The 22,531-nt window shown below is 34.9% G+C and overlaps 1 protein-coding gene across 1 annotated transcript in view; it reads right to left on the bottom strand.

Moving 5' to 3' along the window:
• Positions 1-212: 212 nt before the first annotated feature.
• The window catches only part of LOC126972473 (uncharacterized), a 34,847-nt gene continuing 12,528 nt past the window's right edge, over positions 213-22,531 (bottom strand). Inside the window, exons 2-8 of the mRNA XM_050819269.1 lie at positions 16,818-16,920; positions 12,283-12,414; positions 9,842-10,073; positions 6,960-7,112; positions 2,815-2,972; positions 991-1,045; positions 213-469 (exon numbers count right to left, since the gene is read on the bottom strand). Of these exons, the coding sequence (XP_050675226.1) occupies positions 250-469; positions 991-1,045; positions 2,815-2,972; positions 6,960-7,112; positions 9,842-10,073; positions 12,283-12,414; positions 16,818-16,920 (1,053 nt within the window). The 3' untranslated portion in view covers positions 213-249. The remainder of the gene's footprint in view (positions 470-990; positions 1,046-2,814; positions 2,973-6,959; positions 7,113-9,841; positions 10,074-12,282; positions 12,415-16,817; positions 16,921-22,531) is intronic.

Below are 22,531 nucleotides of genomic sequence, written 5' to 3'. Positions count from 1 at the left end.
TATCAGTCAGTTTTGTTTTTCCCCTTATTTGACTATTAATTTGAATAGAGAATACACCCTGAATTTGAATTCAGAAAAATATTTAAATTGTAACAGTTTTACGGCCAGGTTAGAAACGTAATAACTTTTATTACAAAATCTGATTGTTTCATAAAATTTTCAACTGCTACAGAAGAAACAAGTTCCACTAATTGCCCTACAACATTGCCATATCGTTTTACTTAAATATTTATATTATAGTTTCTAATACTAACAAGGATCAAGATTGTCGCTGTCATCTGGCTCATTTGATTTATTATCCATAACTACATCATCACAAGTTTCAATAAAAATTCGTGTTTCAGTCTGCAACGTGGACTGTGTCGTCACCGGTGGCGAAGAGAGAGGGGGTGCACTGCTCGCTCTGACCTCTCGCTCTATTGACAAATGTACCATCTCTACTGCATTCTTTATATCTTCGTTGTTTGGACTACAAAATAATATTATTACAATTAGCAATATCTGTTTGTTGATATATTAAAAAACTATTAGGTTATTATCTTTGTAATTAAATTAACATGCTAAAAATGTAAAACCTTAGGTTTACGTCTATGTATTGAATTTATTATGGAAGAAGACGAACGAGCCCTTACCCTATCGAGGTTACCCTTTTTTATGACAATAAAGGACGACACGAGCAGGACGTTCAGCAGATGGTTATTGATACGCCCTGAACATTACAATGCAGTGCCGCTCAGGATTCTAGAAAATCCCAAAAATTCTGAGCGACACTACAATTGCGTTCGTCACTTTGTGCCATAAAATATTAAGTCACATTTGCCCAGTAATTTCACTAGGTACGGCGACCTTCAGACAGAAATACAATAACGCTTTCACATTACTGCTTCAGGGCATGTAGGCGCCGTTGTGGTACCTATAATCTAGCCGGCATCCTGTGCAAAGGAGCCTCCCACTGGTGGTATGTGTTCAATAATATTAACATTTAGGTACCTTATTGGTGATTCTGCTATCCCACTAGTAATTGTGATGTTCTCACCAGAGGCATCTGAAAGTATCAGTCACAAATTTACTGAAATTAATGTTTAAAATAAAATATTTCATAAACAATTTTAACTTTACCCAAGCTTTTGACATAACGTATGCATAGGAACATATATTTACATTGGGTATAGAAGACCTGACTGCTCAATGTGTGACTAAGGGTATGTTCCGATATGCACTGCGACCACTGTAGAGTGTGACGTCAATTTAGTATACTGTGGAGCCGTTCCTTTATAGCCAGTTATACTGGTTACTATTTAAAACGGAACGCAATCCCGTATACTGTCAGCCGCATTTTCGACGCAGCATTCAAATGAGTGTATTAAAGTCATTAAAAAAATTGTTGTTGGAGTACTGTCAAATTAAAAATATTTGGGATTAAACTGTAGGTATTGTTTATGAAACGTTAGGCACTCGAGTGATTTTGACTGATCACGTGATCAAAGTACTGCGAGTACCTTACCTCGAAAACGCCAGTGCTCACATTAGAATATAGCGGCGATTTATGACGTCATATATTTCCCTAGGGTACTGTGGCAGTATACTGGCAGTCCATAACGGAACGAATTTTTCTACAGTGATAGCACTGTGCAGTGCTAGCAGTGCATATCGGAACATACCCTAATTGTTAATGTGTGTGTTAGCTAGTAGTATAATATTTGAAATACATAAAACATAACTTTTGAATTTCTTCGCAGCCCTTTTCTCACGATCTTTTGCCCTATTCTTTTACCTGTATCACAATAATTATCATCACGAATAATTTTTAACTTCCCGCTAAGAAAGGTGAAAACTTTCAAAAATTCGGTAAGATATCGGTTTTACTCCGTTTTTCGAAAATCGAGTATTCATCAGATCTCGACGTTTTAAGGTCCTAGGGAGTTCCCTGACTATTCCCGACGTGGTGTCCGTACATATATGTGTGTGTGTGTGTGTGTGTATGTATGTATGTATGTATGTAAACCACTTATAATTTTTGAACGGCTCGACCGATATCATAGCGATTGGCGCCATTGAAAAGGGCTTAACCAAACTTGGATTTTGAATACAATTCGGCACCGGTTCGAATTTGTCCATTTTACGAAACCACACAAAAAATCTAGACTTTTTATTCATATGTTTTTTATTTGGAATACTTTTTAAATGGCTTTGCCGAGCGATTTCAAAAACTAATCAGCTATTAAAATCAAAAAACCACGTTGATCACCAAGCCGGTCAAAATCGGTTGATTCTTTCGTGACTTATCATTGACGAAATAAAACTGAAAAAAGGTTTTCTTTTTTCGGAATCACTTCGAAATTCCCAGTTGGATCAATTAAAACTCATAAGGTTCAAAAAATTACGTCGAATGCCGCCAACCGCGTGAAATAGATTCATTTATCAAAACTTGATGCCGTTTGAAAATTCAATAATAATAGTTTTTTATTAATCATATTTCAGACATGATTTGATCAAATTACTCCGAAATTCTATATCTGATCAAATACATGTTCTGAGTTCTTTTAAAAAACTCATAAACATAGAACTGATAACTCTATGACCTCGAAGAGAAGAGAACACAAATTATATCTTCCATATTATCTTCGAGCTCAAAAATAAGTACAATTTGAATCATTTAGGTATCAAATTAGCGGGAAGTTGCAGGGATGGCCTTTAGGGTCAAGCATTTTCCTATTTTTTTATACAAATGCCTACTATGCTAGAAAATCATTCAAATAAATGCCCACTAAGATTTATAGTAATTACCCTAACAAAGCATAGAAAGGAACGTACGGCGTGAAATATCTTCGACGATGAGTCTTTGTTGTCGTGCGAGAGGTCTTCGTCTCGTGTTGTCCCGTACTCTGAGAGTCACGCCTGCACCAGCGCTGCCGTGAAGATCCATCGCCAACGAGGATTGAGAACCACACTCCGATTCTGCTGCGCTTGCACTGGAAATATAGTAGTTTATGTAACTGTACATAATGAAGGGCATAAAAAGGCATAAAAGCCATTTATTTTCTCAAAATTGTTTTTTTTTGTGAAAATAAGGGACAAGACGAGCAGGACGTTCAGCTCAGATGGTAATTGATACGACTTACCCATTACAATTCAGTGCCGCTCAGGATTCTTGAAAAATCCTAAAATTCTGAGCGGCACTACAATTGCGCTCGTCACCTTGAGACATAAGATGTTAAGTCTCATTTGCCCAGTAATTTCACTAGCTACGGCGCCCTTCAGACCGAAACACAGTAATGTTTACACATTACTGTTTCACGGCAGAAATAGGCGCCGTTGTGGTACCCATAATCTAGCCGGCTTGTGTGCAAAGGAGCCTTCCACTGGTAAAAGCCTTTCCTTTACAATTCTTTTTGATGTCATTTCTAATATACTAGATACTACTACCGCTCCGGACTTAAATGGCGCTATGAGAGAGAAGAACCGGCGCAAGAAACTCTTGCAGAATTCTTTTTTGCGCTCTTTTTAATGACATATACAATATTGTACTGTCATTGTTATTGCTATAAAATAATCATAATCTAGTCCCAGGCTGTCCGATCACTCAGATATTCAGCTGTGGTGTAGTAGGATTTACGACAGAGCCATTTTTAAATAAATCATTTAAATTTACTTTTATAAAAGTGTATACATTCACCCTTAAAGCTATTATGTATCTTATGAAGTCTACTAGTATAAGTTAGAAGCAATCCCTTATTTCTATTGTTATAATAATGAAAATCACCATTAAGAGCAAAAAGGTGACGATTTTTGTGAACGTTTATAAAATTTTCATTAAATATAATGCCTTATTATGTACAGTTACATACAACAAAGAGGATGTAAATACTACGTAATAAGAGGTGGGACTGCCTAAGTAAAAATTAAAATTTAGTTTAGTATGAAACGTGCAGTCATTTGACATAAGTTTGAAATAGTAGTAATTACAGTATCGCGATTGGCCACGAAGTATAATCCGGCTAAGTTTGAAAGCAAACAGTTGCTTATAACGTAATAACGTAGTGGATTTCGGCTATCTCCGTTTTTTACAAGATTATAGCCATCATCTGTCAATCTATCAATGACTGCTAATTTAATACAATCGTGTGAGTTGCTATTACCTATCTTAGAAAGTTTCACTAGCCTGACATACAATTTTAACCAGTAATGGCGGTAATGAAAAGTTCTCTGGCTTCTGTCGTAGTTTTTTTTAATTCAGAAACAAACTAGAGTCGGCCCCAGCTACAGGTGGTTATCTATTAGGTATCGTTCGATATCTTTTAAACTAATGTGCAACATTAACTGTCAAATTGACATATCATTTCGAGCTAAACGTCATCTCGACTGATAATAGAGGTCAAATCAAATTTCTTTATTTCTCACAGATGTTCGAAATTTGAATGAAATTATATTATCGAAATAGATATTATTTAACAACTAGCTGACCCGGACCCTTACAAATACAACTACTATGAAAAAGTCTTTTCATTTTTTGGGTTAATATATAGCATATATATGACATTGTGATGATGATGTGTACTACGCTATATAAGTAAGTATTCCGGGATGAAAAGTATCTAAGGTGTTGAGCAAAATTTCAATTAAATCGGTCAAATAATTTCAGAGATTAGCCCGTACAATCAGACATACAGACAAACAGACAGAGACACATTAAATTAAAAAAAAAAATCGGGACTTGTTCTATTTCTCTTCTTACATCCCTCTGACTCGGTTTTGATAATTTTTTTTCTTTGCACAGAAATTGGATCTCTTCAGATTTATTGTAAGTATAGATAATAACATTATTTATTTATTTATATTTAATTAGGACTACCTTAAATTGTTCATCAAAAAAAAAATCAATGCATACAAACACATATTATAACATGGACACTTATTACAAAAGTCACAACATTTTCCATACAATAATAAAAAAGAAGTAAAAAATAAAAAAAAATACAGTATCCAAAACGAAAACTAAAATAATATTTAACAAAAGTGGTAAAATATGAATAAAGGTAAGTTTAAAAATAATATACATCGGTATTATAGCTGCATATTTATTACAATTTATAATTTATGGCCTTAACAATCATAATGCGTGTTTTTCAAATTTGGGTAATGTATCGTGATATATGTCAACCTCTTTGCTAATAGAATTATAACCCCCTTATTCATAATAGTCTGCTAACTTAAAGCATTCCTAATTCTCACTCTGTCTTCTTCTATTGACCTAAGTCAGAATGAGAAAAAACACTCCTAAGCGGCTGTTTAAAGTTAGCGGACCATTATGAATAATGGGTAAATCTTTGTTAGTCTTGATATAGCGGAAATTTGCTTTAGGTTGGTTCTGGCTATGGATTGGTGTAAAAGACGAGTTGCTTGTCGAGGGATTCCGCGTGGGACTTTCAAATGGAAGGTTTGAAGAGTGGAGGGCAATCTATTTCATTTCAAAGGTAAGAAAATTGTTCTAACAAAACAATCTATTTTTATGGTGACCATTATGTGGGGTTGTTGAACGCATCATGGAGGGTTTATGATATTTGAGTTTAAAAATATATAACAAAATCATTAAGTACTGCTAGATCCGTAATAGTTTGCGATCATTATCTTTTGGTAATGGTACCAATGATGCTTTCTTAAATCTTGAGCTCTAAACGTGCTGGACCCGGATTAGCCCACTCCAAAACCGTAAGCAGAAACTTTGATAAAAGGCTACTTGTGAGGCAGGATTCTAACGGAGCACTGCGAATAAACTCTGTTCAGAGTTGAAAGAGCGGCATCTCAAGTCAATTTCATTATGAACTGTAAAGTAGATCCTTTAGATGAAGCCACAACCCGAGAGTTGAACAAAAATACCAAGATTGATGGAACGGTTGGCTTAGTTATTAATCCAAATAAGATCCAAATCGAAAAGATGCGCTCTTACAGAGTAAACATACTTTCGATTGAAACGTTGCACATTCTTGGGGTGTTAAGTTGTTGAGATTAGATATTTGCATTTAAAGCTCCTGGAAGCATTCAGTTTCAGCGACCACGAAACGCGACTGCGTTCTGAGACAATGATCCGCGAATGATGAACTACTGTTTCGTATGAATTAATATGATGCTTTGTTGGATACAAGTTGCTGCGTTGTGCGACTCAAATTTGCCGTTGGCCAAACATTCGCGCGACAAAATAGCTCTGGGATCAGTGGGATCCTTCTTCGTACGAAAACGACATATTGGTAAGATTTAGAGATAAAAAAAAATATATGATCTATGGCTCCAACCTTGTACTAAGGAAATTGTACACAAACACTACTAGTCAAAACTGCGAGAGGTGAGGCACTGGCAGTCAGTGAGTGTTGCTGACATTGGAATACTACTGTTTGCCAAGCGACAGGCGACCTGCTTACCTGTTTGGGTCACCAGTCACCCTGGTCGACAACATCGGAATACAATCTTTAGACAAATTGTAGAATGAATTATAATGGAGTAAAATGGAATGGAATAGGATAGAATAGAATGAAATAGAAACAAATAACTTTATTAGCAAGAAAAAACACAAAAAGCCCTAGAGTTACAATACATTATGTTTGTATTATTACTTCATGTCTCTGTATTATATCTTCAGCCAACCCCACTCCGACATAAAACCCAAATATTTCTTATGGTCTAGGTACAGGTTTTTTTTACAGTTTCTCAAAATTTTCTAAGTGCCCAACGTATGTATATAATATATATCTAAAAGACTCGGTCCTTCAGTCAAACAATTAGAACAGTTGTGCAGGGTTTTGTTATGTGTTGAATGTTTAAAAAAGTTATTAAATAATTAAATAATTTAATTAGATTTTTTATATTTTATACTATGCAATGACTTACGGAATATCTTTTACAACCTATAGATTTTTGGATGTTTAAACTTATGATTTAGTTCTCTTTGTGCGCATAATAATTACCTGACAGCAGATTGCGCGGGCTCGTCCACAGAGAGTGCGTATCTCCTCAGCGGGCGTCGTAAAGCTGTCACTGGTAGCGCTGCTCGTGCGTTGCCGCTCCGCAGGTCCGGCGCAGATCCAAATCTCGCCTTCTCTATCGCTCGTTCACTGCCTCTGTACACACACCGCTCTATTGCCTTAAGACCTTAACAACGATGTGTTGTCACATCCTTAATACATCACACTTAGAGCGCTTTCGCACTACGTACGATCCAAATACGATCCGTACCCGTGAAAACACGGTCCGGTGTAGTAGTAGAACTATTTCTAACGATTGGCGGAAGCCCAATCTAGTGCGTTAACTACCATAGAAATAGTTCTACGACTACTGCATAGTGTTGTCACGGCGAAAGCGGTCTTAGTCTGAGATCTATAGTACGTACTTAGACGCGTTGCTCAGACTTTACCTACGTAAAACTTAACTGAGTGTAAGCTTAGCATAATCTTTGATTTCGTTTTTATAGCCATTTGACAGATTTTTTTATGAAAATAAGGGACGAGACGTGCAGGACGATCACTTAACGGATTACCGTTAAGTCAACGTCCTGCTGCAATTATGATACGCTCTGCCCATTACAAAGCAGTGCTGCTCAGGATTCTTAAAAAACACAAAAGTTCTGTGCGGCAATACAATTACGCTCGTCACCTTGAGACTTTAAGATGTTCTATTTGTAAGTATCATTTGCCCAGTTATTTCTAGCTACGGCGCCCTTCATACTGAAAAACAATAATGCTTGCACATTACTGCTTCACGGCAGAAATAGGCGCCGTTGTGGTACCCATAATCTAGCCGGCATCCTGTGCAAAAGATACTCCCACTGGTTCGCGTTGTAAGTATAGTCTGAGCAAAGTCTAAGTATGCTCTCTAGATCTCAGTATTAATATATGCTTTGTATAAGGACAATATAATTTATGATAATCCGTAGTCCACCGGTTAGTGAACATGACTACTATTAAAATTATAATAATTCGTTTTAAAGCGTTTTAAAACAAACGAGAGAGAAACAACACACATATGTCATTCTCCTGTTCTTGTGTATTGACGGTACAAATTACAACCCTTGCAAGAATCGCTAACATTATCATTAACAATTTAAACTACAATTCGCACCATTGGTGTTAAACTTGCAACGATGAGATGCAAGCATTGAATAGAATGTTATTTATTTACCTCAGGGAGTGACAATAACATAGCATATTACAACAAAATTTGTTAAATAATATGAAGCTACATCAGTTCATAAAGGTGCTTTGATACGGGAAGAAGAACTGATAAGAAACTCTCAGCCAATGTTTTAAATCATATAATAATAAAATTGATTAGACTACTTAATATAATAGGTACTATAAAAATTTTTAGTAGCCTGCGCAGAACCAGTCAAAATCCATGCACTATTATATACTGTGACTTGACCGACTCGTTGACTGAGACTAATTTAAAACAGAACTAAAAAAAACTTTTTAATACTTGACTGACCACCGATCAACTTATCGTGCTCAACTATTATTAGTATCAAGTATTTTTATTTGTAAAATTATAAGTATTAACTGTATAGCTAAGTTTCTAACGATTGTGAATATTTTTTTTCTTTTGTTAATTGAACCCTGTTGGTGTAAACTAAATTTAGCAATAAAAAAATGTAATCTACTATATCATACTAAGTCTTCTTTGTCAAAAGAAGCTTATATTTGGTGAATTTGTGCTAAGTGAGTCAAAAATACCTAGAATTATGAAGGAGACCTTAACCCTAGGGTTGTTGACTTTGGATTAGACAAACCAAGAATATATCTAAGGTAAATGCAAAACTACATTTAATCATTCGTACTATAATTAACTTGTTTTTGCTTATTCATGGACTAACTACGTAATACATGGGGCACACTAAAAGTTTTGCAGGTCTAGCTAATCAGAACTATTTGAATTTCGAATATTATATTTTTTGAAACGTTGCAACCTTCTTAGTAATAAAAAAAAACAATTGGCTGGAAATCATTTGTCAATTGTTTTTTATCACACAGATTTTAGAGCGATAATTTTTAATGATTTTAAAAGTTCTCTCTCTCCGCAGCAAGACTGTGCCGCTCGTTTTCAAAATGTTGTTGGTAGAGGAGCTCCTTGCTTGAGCACCGTAAGGCGATAGATTGCTGAATTTGAGAGAGGTCGGGTTTCTTTACATGACCAATTTCGTGAAGGGTGGCCTTCAACTGCCGTCAACGAAAATAATGAGGCTACTGTTAAGCGGCTAATTGAAGAAAACCCGCGGATTACCTATGAGACAATTCGAGGACTATTGGGGATTGGTATGAGCCAAATTCAGAAAATTTCACAAGAAGAATTGAAAGTTCGGAAACTTTGTTGTCGTTGGATCCCTCATGCACTGACGAATGAAGTATGAGCACGGACATTCTAATGCTGTTTATGACATTGTCATAGAAGACGAAACATGGATTTATTGTTTTGAACCCGAAACAAAACAGCAATCTTGTGAATGGGTGTTTGAAAATGAGAACAGGTCAACAAAAGTGAGGCAGGCGAGAAACGTTGGTAAAAAATGATCGCTTTTTTTCTCAGCTACGGGTCTCTGCACAATTCCACTTGAAAATCAAAAGAGTGTTATTGCCTAGTGGTATTCTTCCATTTATTTTCCCAGGGTGTTAAAAATAGTTCGCGCAAGACGACCAAAAAGCCGCGTTCTCACATCATTACAACGCTTCTTCACACACGGCTAACAAAACGAAGTCATTTTTAGCTTCCGAAAAAGTTCAACTCGTCACCCATCCTGCACCTGTGTTTGATTTTGATGATGACAAAGAATTTAGATCACATTTTTTCTTGATTTTACCTATGTCTCTTGTATGGCGGTCGTTTGTGTGTCGGTGGCAGCGGTAAGGCGTGAGCTAGAGGCAGTACGTGGGGCAGGCGGTAGACCCCGAGCTGGTCAAGTCGGGCTGGCGTCGTGCACGGACCACGGCGAGGAAGCGGCCTCGGCACCGCCTGCGGTCGTGCCGGTGTTACTTTAGCTGCACTGTCGCGCGCTTCAAACGTCATTACACATGCAGCTACTACGATGAAGCCTGAAATTTATGCTGTGTACTTGCAATGCAGTGTTAACGCTAACCTTCGCACTACTTTACTAAAGCATATGCGTAATAAATACAAATAGTGACTCAACTCGGCCACTAGATGGGGTAACTACGGGGTGCGGTATGAAGAAGAGCGGCAACACCTCCTGCCCTCACCCGCCTGCGATAGTACCAATTCGCTCTGTTACAAACCGGTATGTTACTTACACGATTTCAGTATCTATCGCAGAACATGATTTTGTTGTTTGCTTAGTGAACTGAAATTCATTACTTGTATACCTAAATATGTAAACTTACGAGTTCTAAGTGACTGTGCGTCCACATATTACGCCAAGTTATTGTGACAGCGCTTTCATGTCTTAGCGAAAAACAGGTTTGTACATGAGTTGGCAGAAAAAAGGATTCCACTATTTATTGTATTTGATACACATATGACTAAAGTCAAAGCCTCGTCAGCAGTGCTATAAATTATCGGTGCGCAAGAGCTGCGTTTAATTACCGACACAAAAATCAGTATAACCACTCATAAAATTATATAGGAACTTAGTACACACCAGCGTCTGCACGGATAGTTTATGGCTCCGCGGGCAGCGACAGTTTGACATAAGTAAAGTCTGTGTAACAATTATATAGGATCGTATTTCAGATTTGCAATGGCACTTTTAAACAAGCTAATGATTAAAACTAAATGCATTCTAAAGTTTTAAATAATGACGATGTTGTTAGGTTTATTTACACCATGATGGCATTCGTGAATAGTACAAGCTCATTTCAAAACTAAATAAAAAAATATTTACAAATTTCATTTCAACATTCATTCAAATGGATTATAAAAATCTTTAAGTTCTACAATTCTTTATAACTAAACAGCCCAATATTCGTGTCATTAAAATTGAAATGTAAATTCCTATATTTTGCAATCAATCACTCCGGCTACGATCTATGTAAATGCTACAGGAATAATATAGTGAATTACGCGTACATTTAGGACCGTATTTTCAATTTTGTCTCAAATTGAAATCTTATCATGATTTGTCTCTTACCCTTAAGCTCTGAAGTGAAATAAAAACCTACAGGACTTATAAATTTTATTTCAGGGTTGCTTGGCATTCGGAAAACTTCAGAATTATCATTTGTATTGTCAGCGATACAGTCAACATTTTCCATATTCTTGGTATATTATTAGGTATAACTATACAAGGTGTTACAAAACTACAGGTTAAATGGGGCCTTATAACGACTCCATACACAAATCACAATATTTAAGAAACGTAGTAACTCTTGACAAAATTTTTAAAAGACCCTAATCTACCGAATTAACCTTACTTCTTCATAATAAACGTGAAACATATAAACGTAACATCTCAAAGTGTGCTCCGCCTTGCTCAATACACCACGTCGCTTGTCGGGATATGGCTTGTGTGGCATTTCGCACCATCGTTGGTGTTATTGATAATGTTATTATTGGTGCGAAAACCGATCCAACACACTGTTCCATCTCGGCAACCGTTGGGCAATCGGCGAAATACACTCTGTCCTTCACATAACCATTTTTTCCAACTTGAAATTTTTTGAAGCCAGTACTTGAGTTTAATAACATCCTTGTATTGAGGTAGCAAACACTTATGAATGAAAAATAGAAAAACTAGTAAAGTAGACAATTATTGGGTGAAATAGCTGCGTAAGCCTTTCTGTTAAATAATCTGGTTCCCTGACATGACAGCATACTAGGGTTGACAAAATTTTTGGCTTTGTTAGTTAATTATATTTTTACGGGTTATTTTGTAACACGTTATGTAGCAAGTTTTTGTAAGACCGCAATAGTTTAATATTTAATAAAAAAATATTAAAACTTCGAGAGGCAACATTAACATTACTAATTTACATCGGCTTTACTTCTGATTCATCGTTGTTGTTCGGTAGTTTCGGACCATTCGGAGGTCCGTCATCAGGTTCAAGTGATAGAATTCAAATTATGAAGGTTCCAATACCACCCACCACTGATGAATCATGAGTACCTAAAGCCGAATTTGAAAATAAATTAGGATAACGTATTTTTGCAATGGGAATTTGTTGCTTTAGGCAAATAATGAAAAATAAAGCTTTAATTTGAGTGTCGATTACAAGTTGAGACAATACTTAGATGCGGTCTAAATGAACGTGGAAAGTATAATAATGTAAAAGAACAGCATGAAATTACCTCCAAAGCCCATAACAATAGGTCCGGCGTATGAAAGGTTGTTGAGATGAAAGCCCCGAGCCTCGTCTTTGACTGAAACAGTCGCGTTTCCCCGTATCTCTTGATCCACAGATAATGAGTCTGCATAATAACCTGCAATTGTTTTTTTATTTGTACTTCTACTTATATAGAATATAATACACGAATAAGATTGGAAAACAACATTTTATGAATGATGCGGGACTCGAACCCACGACCTCTCACATTCCAACTGAGCTAACCGTTCGAGTTACGTATTGTCATTAAATCTTGTATGCTTTGTTCAAGTCTAAGGTTGTGGCTTCATCTACACTTCTACAGGATCTACTTTACAGTTGATAACCTGCTCAAACCCAATATTTGCATATTAGGGAATTGACTTGAGATGTCGCTCTTGCAAATCTAAATAATTTATTATGTTTTTAAAATGATATCCCTCACTTCTGGGATTAAAATACAAATTAAATTTGAAAATAACATTTTATGAACGATGCGGGACTCGAACCTCTCCGAGAGGTAGAAGTACGGTCGAGACGTCGTGGGTCGTGGATATCTATCTATATATATAAAAATTAATTGCTGTTCGTTAGTCTCGCTAAAACTCCAGAACGGCTGGACCGATAATATTATTCTTGAATTATTTGTGGAAGTCCAGAGAAGGTTTAAAAGTTGAATAAATAGGAAAATGCTGCTAAATTAAATAAAAACGTCAAATTTGTTTTTCCTTTGATGTGTCCATACATAATTTCTATGAGAGAATTTATTGACGCACGGTTTGACAGTTCTGCGGTAAAACAATTTCATTACGACAGCAGGGTGCAGATTATAAATAATATATACTATAATACATACTAGCATATACTATAAAATTGCATTAAAATATACTAGAACCACGGACTAATAAAAGAATAAGGACTCCGTGTCACGTTACATAACAGTGTAGCACCAAAACAAGCCGATTAACGTGTAAATACATAGCCCCACGCATACACTTACACTACTACAGGCCGATAGGCGGCCATTATGGGAATTGTCATCATCAGTGATAGATCAGTTTGCGTCTCAATAAAATATTTAAAAACGCCGTCGTGCGTTGTGAAAAAGTGTAAAAAATATACTATATAAGTATTTGTGGCCATATATGATTATTTAAGGGCGAAAAAATTGTGTACACACACTAGCATAACGGTGCTTCACTTGCTAATATCACGGCGCGGAGTCCTTCTTCTTTTACTCGTCCGTGACTAGAACATCTCTAACTGCTACAGCAAGATAGAAAAGAAATCTATTATTCTCTAAAAGATTTGATTGTCCAGTCGTTAACAATCAGCCACGCCACTATTACATATTCCTTTACCCCGCTCCTTAATATTTTGAATATTAAACCAGTAGCTAATAATGCTCACGTTGACAAATCAAAATTCGACGCACAATTGCACGACATGTAAGTTTTTTAAGTAAGATCTTAAAGTAAATAAAGCTAGTAGATAATTCATTTATCTGTGTTTTATAAAAACAGATACGTAAACGGAAATTTAAAGAAGAATAATTTTATTCGCAGCTATATGTAATTTTTTTTACTAAGTAATGAAAAATTGAGCCTTCAATATATATTACTATGCTGGTAATAGTATTGGAGATAACGTATGCACCGGCCATGCAGGGCTCTCTCGGGAAATGTTTTGTTTTCTATAACGGCCTTGTATTTCCATACGGAGACGCAGATATCTCGACAGAGCGATACAGCAAATAAAACAATCCCCGGGTACAGAATTAGCATAATTGGCTCACGCCGGGGTTGTGAGTGTTAAAGGATCTCTCTTTACTGATGTCACCATCTCGGCAATTTTGAGGGTAGGGACCTGTCTACTCTTTGGCTCCGAGTATTTGAGGACTAGGATTTGAGGACCACGTCCGCATCTAGCCCCCCCAACGAGCCCCCTTACCACAATATATCCTATCTCCATATCTTATATATTTGTGGTGTCTTGTGTGAAGGTGGAATTTGGCGGCAAAAAACAAGTCAAACAGCTCTTCGAAACACTTCCCGTGATAAATGCGGTAGAAGACATACGGTGCAGCGACATCACTACGCAACGCAAAATTATCTCGCCATCTAGGAGTTCACAGAGCACTGGAGCTCTGTGTTACACGCGGTCAAATGATTCGAGCTGATACTGGGGTGCGTCAGGCCACTTTTCCATTACCTTCTTATTCAGAGTTCTATGTAAAATATATCTACTCAAAATTTCTCAAAAAAAAAAACCTCGACTGAGTGATTATCGTTGAAAATAATAGCAATATTTATAACAAAATGCCTCCTGATATGATGCTTGTGAATAAACAAAAGATGTTTACATGTTAATGAAACAGAATGGGCCCGATACGATATAAGTTCATGAAGAAAACCGGAAGCTAGAGTACCGGATGTTTCGTGTTGCATGTATGTTACAGGAAATGTCAACGGCCTGAAACCGGTCTGCGACGTACAATATCAAATGTATCTGTGAAATACGTTTAATGAAAATGTAATGACTTACTACAAGTCAAGCAACCTGGTTTCGTTCAGGCAGATTTTTATAGTTTCAGTGTTTATTATTGCAAAATAATTTGGGATTGTAATATAGCTTATGTTACTCACTCATCAGTTTATTCATTACAGATAAAAATACGTATCTTTAATCTTTGATATACCAATAGTTAACCCGTGCGAGAACGTGCCACGTAAGAAACGATCATCATTTAACAACGTTAAAAGATAGCGCACTTTAGAAGCGTCTTATCTTTATATTCTGAATTGACAAAATAACAAATTAGTTGTGAATGCGACAATAGTTGTTAACAATAACTATGTAAATATAAATATAAGGTAACATTATAAACATATTTTAATATTAAATAATAAGATAAGAATAAAAACAAAAATTAACATTAATCCATTATACAAACTTAATTGGAATCCGAGCTGTCAGCAATCAATTAGGAATGTAATAATAGTTATATAAAGTCAATCGAAAATAATTTAGCACATAATCCAAAATACTTTTGGAGTCCTCTAAAAGTTAAGACAATCAGCAAACACATATCCAGCTAAAATTATCAACTATGACAGGGTAGCTATTGATGGTCCAAGCAATTTGTTTGTTAATTTTTTTGCATCGGTTTACGATCCTAAAGAACCCCAATCCAAGTACCATTAAATCTGATAACATTTTTGCCGTGTTGATTTCACAGGCAAGTAATTATGTAATTAAAAAGACTTGATACGAAGAAAGGAGATGGCCCTGACGGAATACCTCAGTTGATTAATAAATGGGCCGTCCCCTTTCAGTACCCATCTGTATTATCTACAACACATCACTATTCAACACTGGTATTTTCCCAGAGTTCCAGAAACCCGCTTGAACCTATAAAAAGGTGGTCGTGAAAATATAACCAACTACAGGCCAATCTCGATTCTGTCGACTTTCTCGAAATATTCGAGGCTCTGTTATACCCAATATGCCACACCATGTTCTTCATGGGCTCTTGGAAGCCCAGCATGGATTTTTTGGTTTGCGTTCAACAAACCTGTCGAAATTTATGAGTTGCGTTGCAGCTTCTGTCGAGTCTCGTTGGCAAGTCGTATTCATGCATATTTCTCGAAGGCTTTCGATAAAGTAAATCATAGATTACAAGTTGCCTTTGGCTATCATAGCTCTCTTCATATCTTATGAATAGACGTACATGTGTGGCTTTAAAGAACTATTCCTTCCAATCATTCAACGTTACATCGAGTGTTCCCCAGGGATCAATATTTTGGCCACTCTCATTCAATATATTTAGTTCCAAATGTGTACTTAATTGAAAATGCTTGATTCTTGCAAACGATCAAAGCTTGCAAAAGAGATTTTTACTCATAATAGCAATGTGTTATATACTATGTTCTTTTAATCTAACTTCGACCCATTAAAATTTAAAGAACATTTTGCCGCGTTTAAAAAAATCATCCCGACAAATCACAATTCGCAATAAATTTAATTGACTTTAATATTTTACATATACGTGACAAAGGATTCCGCTTAAATGTGTTGGAACATTGTGGAATGAACAAACAAATTTGGTCTCTTCACCATTGTTACGTATCTCTTCCGGTTGTAAAACGTCACAACAACCGAAACATACTACATGTTTTCAATAACGTATACACTAAATATAAATAGTTTTTCAGTAATAAGAAGGAAACACGTGAATTCACGCGCGTTACGCGATTAATATTTTTTTATTAAATAATTAATTATTAACACAGAGAAGAAGAGTTAAAGCCGCAACGTTCTCCCCTGCCTGATATCTTCCTGCTTTAGCTAGAAACTCGGCGTCCCCTTAAATCTAAAACACTTATTTTGGTTCAATTAAATCTTGTACTGAGAATTCGACTCGATTTTAATTAAATTTCTCAGCAAAATTTATATTTTTACGTTTAATTATGTCTGTTTCTGGAACATGTGTTAAAGTTAAGACATAAAAAAAACTCTTACCTATGACTGCCATCGCTCCACCGAGTAACATCAACAACAGTCCAGCTGACAGGGCTCGACATGCGTGCCATAAACATTTTGAACTCATTTTACCCTTGACCACCTGTTTGAACATATATACATATTAAATACACGCACAGCTGATAAAAATGTGATAAAAATTCAAAGACATTACTCTTGTAATTACGTCGATAAACTAGCAAAATATTAATTTGTTTTTGTAGAAAAGGACCTTAAAGTTAAAGTCAAATAAACTTTATTGAATTGGTTTTTTTTTTTCAAACGTTACTTTTCTTTTAAATTACTGAATCTACCATATGTTCGAAAAAAGTAGAGCTTATAAAAGAAATTCAACATAATATATTGGTTGATAATTTATTTGTAAATAAATATAAATACAATGGTTTATTACTATATCAGTTCGACTTGGCACCACAAGCAGCACCCTTTCACGAGTTTGCACGTATTTGAGGAAAGGAGACGTTACACCAGTGGGAGGCTCCCTTGCACAGGATGCCCGCTAGATTATGGGTACCACAACGGCGCCTATTTCTGCCGTGAAGCAGTAATTTATAAGCATTACTGTGTTTCGGTCTGAATAGCTAGTGAAATTACTGGGCAAATGAGACTTAACATCTTATGTCTCAAGGTGACGAGCGTAGTTGTAGTGCTGCTCTGAATTTTTGGGGTTTTACAAGAATCCTGAGAGGCACTGCATTGTAATGAGCAGGGCGCATCAATTACCATCAGCTGACCGTCCTGCTCGTCTCGTCCCTTATTTTTATAAAAAAAAGACGTCCCGGCGCTTGATGCCGCCGCAAGCAATGCTATTTTAATGAGCATGACGAACCGTGTTATAGCAAACACACGATATCTACAAAATTACAAAAATAATGCTCATATAGCAAGCCCACAAAACGATTCTGTATAATGCAATTACACCAACCAAAAGAATATAATTTTATTCACGAGATTAAAGAATGTTATATCTCTTATTAAAAATTTGTGTTTTCTCATCATCATCATCAAATTTTTATCATCATCATCATCATAATTTCAGCCGGAAGACGTCCATTGCTGGACAAAAGCCTCCCCCAAAGATCGCCATGAAGACCGATCCTGCGCTGCCCTCATTCAACCTATTCCGGCGATCTTGACCAGGTCGTCGATCCATCTTGTGGGGGTCTACCAACACTACGTCTTCCGGTACGTGGTCACCATTCGAGGACTTTACTGCCCCAACGACCATCTCTCTGTCGAGCTATGTGCCCTGCCCACTGCCATATCAGTTTTGCAACGATCTGGGCTATGTCGACTTGTTTCTCTACGGATCTCCTCATTTCTGATTCGATCTCGCAGGGAAACTCCGAGCATCTCCTCTCCACTGCCATAAAAGCTTATTTTTTCTTAATTCGGTAATACGAAAATGACAATTTTTTATGTACATACACATACTCTAGTGATTTACCCATTTCCGAGGTTGAAAGTTTATACGAGAGGCAGTTTAAGTGATGAATTAGTTTTGACGGAGGAACGTGAGCTTTTAGAAAAGAAATTTATGAATACAATCATATCAAGTGTAAGTAGTAGGGATTCGCCGGTTCTGGCTCACAGTAGTAGGGATTCGCCGGTTCTGGCTCCTCGATTCTGGCTCACTTGCTCGTGATGCCTACTAAAAAAAAAAAAAAGAAGTTTGGTGTCAAACTGGGGGTTTTGATGTATTTCCGAGCGATTGCGCTGATCCGTTTTTCGATATCTCTTATAGTTTCAAAGTTAGCATTTTAAATTAAACAGATCCATAATCATTAATAATCACTGGTCATTTAGCTAATGATTGGTGAGCGACTCAATGTCTAAATTTCCATGAACGTGATACAGGTAATTTACTAATTACCTCTATCACATTCGTTACTACGATTAAAAAGACAGTTTCTGTATTTATTATTTATTTTTAAAACATGATTTAAATAAAGTATATAATAAAACATCATTGCAGATTGTATCATTTTCAAAATATTTGATGAAATCATTCAAACTCTTCTTATTAAACTTAAAGTATAGATACATTATACAGTACTCGCCACACACTGCGGTATATTCATTCTGTACTCTTGCAGTATTGTAGTTATACATTCTGCAATTCCTTTGTAAAAACATCAGCTGGAATCCCTGAGGTGGACGACCATATGAATCGAAGTATTGTCCAATACCCTGCTCATCAATGTGTATTGCAACCCAGTGAGTGCCTGGCTTATTATCACTATCTAAATTGCTGACAATATAACAGGGCGTTACAACATATATCGGCAATCGGTTTGCCGCGTAAACATTATTTTTAATACTGGGATCGATTTTGTTCAAATAATTCTGTATCTCGATTGTATTCATATTAGTTGAGAACAGGGTCTTGTCAGTTGCGAGGATTGAATAGTTATGTGGATCATAATAACATAAGCACTCAATAAATAAGGCTTTAATGTATCTTATTCATGTATTTAAAACTTATATGGTTACAATAAAACAAAATATCATTACAAGCGATTCAAATATAAATCTATGAACATTTGATGAAATTATATTTTCATCAATTTTATTATAATATAAAAGCTGATTGAAAACGAACTTTGTACCTACATACTTACGTAGTCATTAGTACAATCTGGAAATGTTGACTCCATTAAACTATCAATAATTGAACTTATCATTTAAGTGCCATTATGTTTCACCACAATATTTAAAAACCAGTACTAATCATAAACAAATTTACTTTTACGATATTTTAGTATAAAATGCTAGAACTGTTCAGAAAAATAATCATTGAAGTGGCGTATTCAGTCAAATTATTATATATTTTGTGTGTTGTGTAATTGTTGAGTGATTTGCTGCAATGGAGGTAAGTTTTATCTATTATTCACTTTGAAATTAAAAAGTAATATCATTTGTTATATTAAGATATGTATGTATAATACTATTCTAAAGCAGTCTTATTGTTGTTGTAGAATGCATTCAACCCAACAATGGAAGAAACTACATATAAAACATTTTACTATCCATTATCTGAAGATAGTCAGGATTCATTAAAAGTTCCTCAACTTAAATCCTTGAAGAGGGCCAGCTCAAATGAAAATATAGATGCATTATTCGAAGTGAAAAAAACAAAACAAAAGAAAATATCATCATCAATATCCAGAGCACATGAGAATGGAAGTATTTACATTACAACTAATGCAGATGACGGAAGAAATGCATCACATTTGGTTAAAATAGAAATCTATGATCTCAATAAAATAAAAAACACGCCTGCACAAGAACAATGGAAATACGCTGATTATAGATTAAAATATTATACAATCGACAATAATGAAAGTTATAAGGACATAAAAAAGATTTTATACAATGTTACGAAGAAAATTTTAGAAACAGAAAATTATAAGAAATATAATTTTAACAATAAGTAGGTAGCTATGAAGAAATACATAAATATTAGTTCAGTTTAGTTATTAGTTTATTTATTCTCTTATACAAATAATATTATTATATTCTCATCATTTGGAAAATTAAACATAACGATATGGAACTCTGCTTTGTATGTAATGAGGTTGAAAAAATGATCAAGTGAGTTATTTTCTTTGTAAATTATTTAGTATTATATTATTGATGAAATGTGGCTAATATCATTCACTTATGTTGTAGTCAACCTGTTCTACAAAGTGGAGGAGGTTTTAAGAGAAGAAGTGCAGTATTACAAGGCAGTGAAGACAATGATACAAGTACAAAGAGAGGAAGACAAGGGGAACCATCCACATCATCGGGGCTCACCAGTGTGAACGATGAAATGGTGAACTGTTCTTTATGTCAAATCTTAATACGGAAAAGATATTATGCAAATCATCTTAGAAGTAACCTCCATAAGAATAACGTAATGCAATTACATAGTACTTTAAAAAATGTCACAGTACACGAATCGGCTTTTGGTAATAGAATTATCTCATATAAAATAAAGAGTAAATCCAACCAATTACAAACATTCGAAACACCAGAAATGTTTTTGAATTCTATTAAAAATGAAATTATTTCACTATTTGAGGAATCTGTTCGATTGCTTACAATTTTTAAAGTTAATTTTATTCTGCACGCTAATTTTGTTCAAGAAACAAAAAATATTTCTAATGAATTTGAATTTCAAACATGTAGTTATACTGTAATGCAGGGTGAGGATTTAAATTTTTTCTTTTCGTCCTTATGTGATATGTTGATGACTAAAATTAGCACATTTGAGAAAAAAGATAGTGGTTGGAGTCTTAAGAAAATAAATGCATTAGACATGAATATAAACAAATTCAATCCATTACGTGGAAAATCATATATTGAATTACCTAAAGAAATCAAATTAAAAAAAAGTGTTGTAAATGTACAAAACTCGGATGATTTATGCTTTAAATGGGCTTTGCTTTCTGCATTATATCCAGTTACTAAGAACTCTCAGAGAGTTTCATCTTACAGTAAATATTCAAATAAATTAAATTTTGACGGAGTTACGTTTCCTGTTAAAATGACAGATATACAGAAAGTAGAAAGGTTAAATAATTTAAGTGTAAATGTTTTTGGTCTTGAATACAATTGTAAAAAGAAAGTACATGAATTAGTTGGTCCATTGTATTTAACAAAATCACGGAAAATTGTTCATATCAATTTATTATTTATTTCGCACGGAACAATTAATCATTTTTGCTACATTAAAAACCTATCGCGTTTAGTAAGTGGTCAAATTTCAAACCATGAACATGCAATCTACATCTGTGACGGTTGTCTTTTACACTTCTCAACAAATGATAAGTTATCAGCTCATCAATTGAATGATTGTTGTCATATTAAAGTGGAATTGCCTAATACAGAAAAAACTTTAAAAGATTGGTTTGAACAACCAATTTCAAACAATGTCTTAAAATTTGATAAATTTAATAAGATGTTACAAATACCCTTTGTTATATACGCGGATTTTGAAGCTTTCCTTAATCCAATTCAGACATGCTTTAACGATCCATCAAAACCTTATACAACTAATGTTCACAAACACGAAGTTTATAGTTTTGGGTACTATATTAAATGTTCATATGATGATAGTTTATCAAAATATGAAACATATAGTGGTCCTCATTGTACTCATGTCTTTATGAATCAGTTGTATAAAGATTTAGAAGTGATTTGCACAAAAAATTATTTTGTCATAAGTCCAAAACCTTTGACTTCCAATGATAATGAAATTATTTCACAATGTAAAGACTGCTTTATATGTCAATCTAATTTAAATGGTGAATGTGCATTATACTTTGACTCGCATACAGGAAATTTTAGAGGAGTTGCACACGAAGTATGTAAGACAAAGTTTAGAATCCCCTATCACATTCCAGTTTTTTTACACAATCTTAGTCAATATGACTCTCATTTTATTGTTCATGCATTAAATTCTATTGAAGGGGAAATTGATATTATTCCACAAACGAAAGAAAAGTACATTTCTTTCACAAAAACGATAAAATTAAATAATCATAAAATTCAATTGAGATTCGTTGATTCGTTTAAATTTTTACCTTGTAGTTTAGACAAACTTGTTCAAAATTTGAAGGAAGAACAATTTCAAACATTAAAATATAATTTTCCAAATAATAATGATTTTTTACGTCTTAGAAAAAAAGGAATTTATCCATATGAAT

Source organism: Leptidea sinapis, chromosome 26, assembly GCF_905404315.1.
Source record: "Leptidea sinapis chromosome 26, ilLepSina1.1, whole genome shotgun sequence".
Taxonomy (NCBI): domain Eukaryota; kingdom Metazoa; phylum Arthropoda; class Insecta; order Lepidoptera; family Pieridae; genus Leptidea; species Leptidea sinapis.
This window is presented reverse-complemented; position numbering and strand designations above follow the sequence as displayed.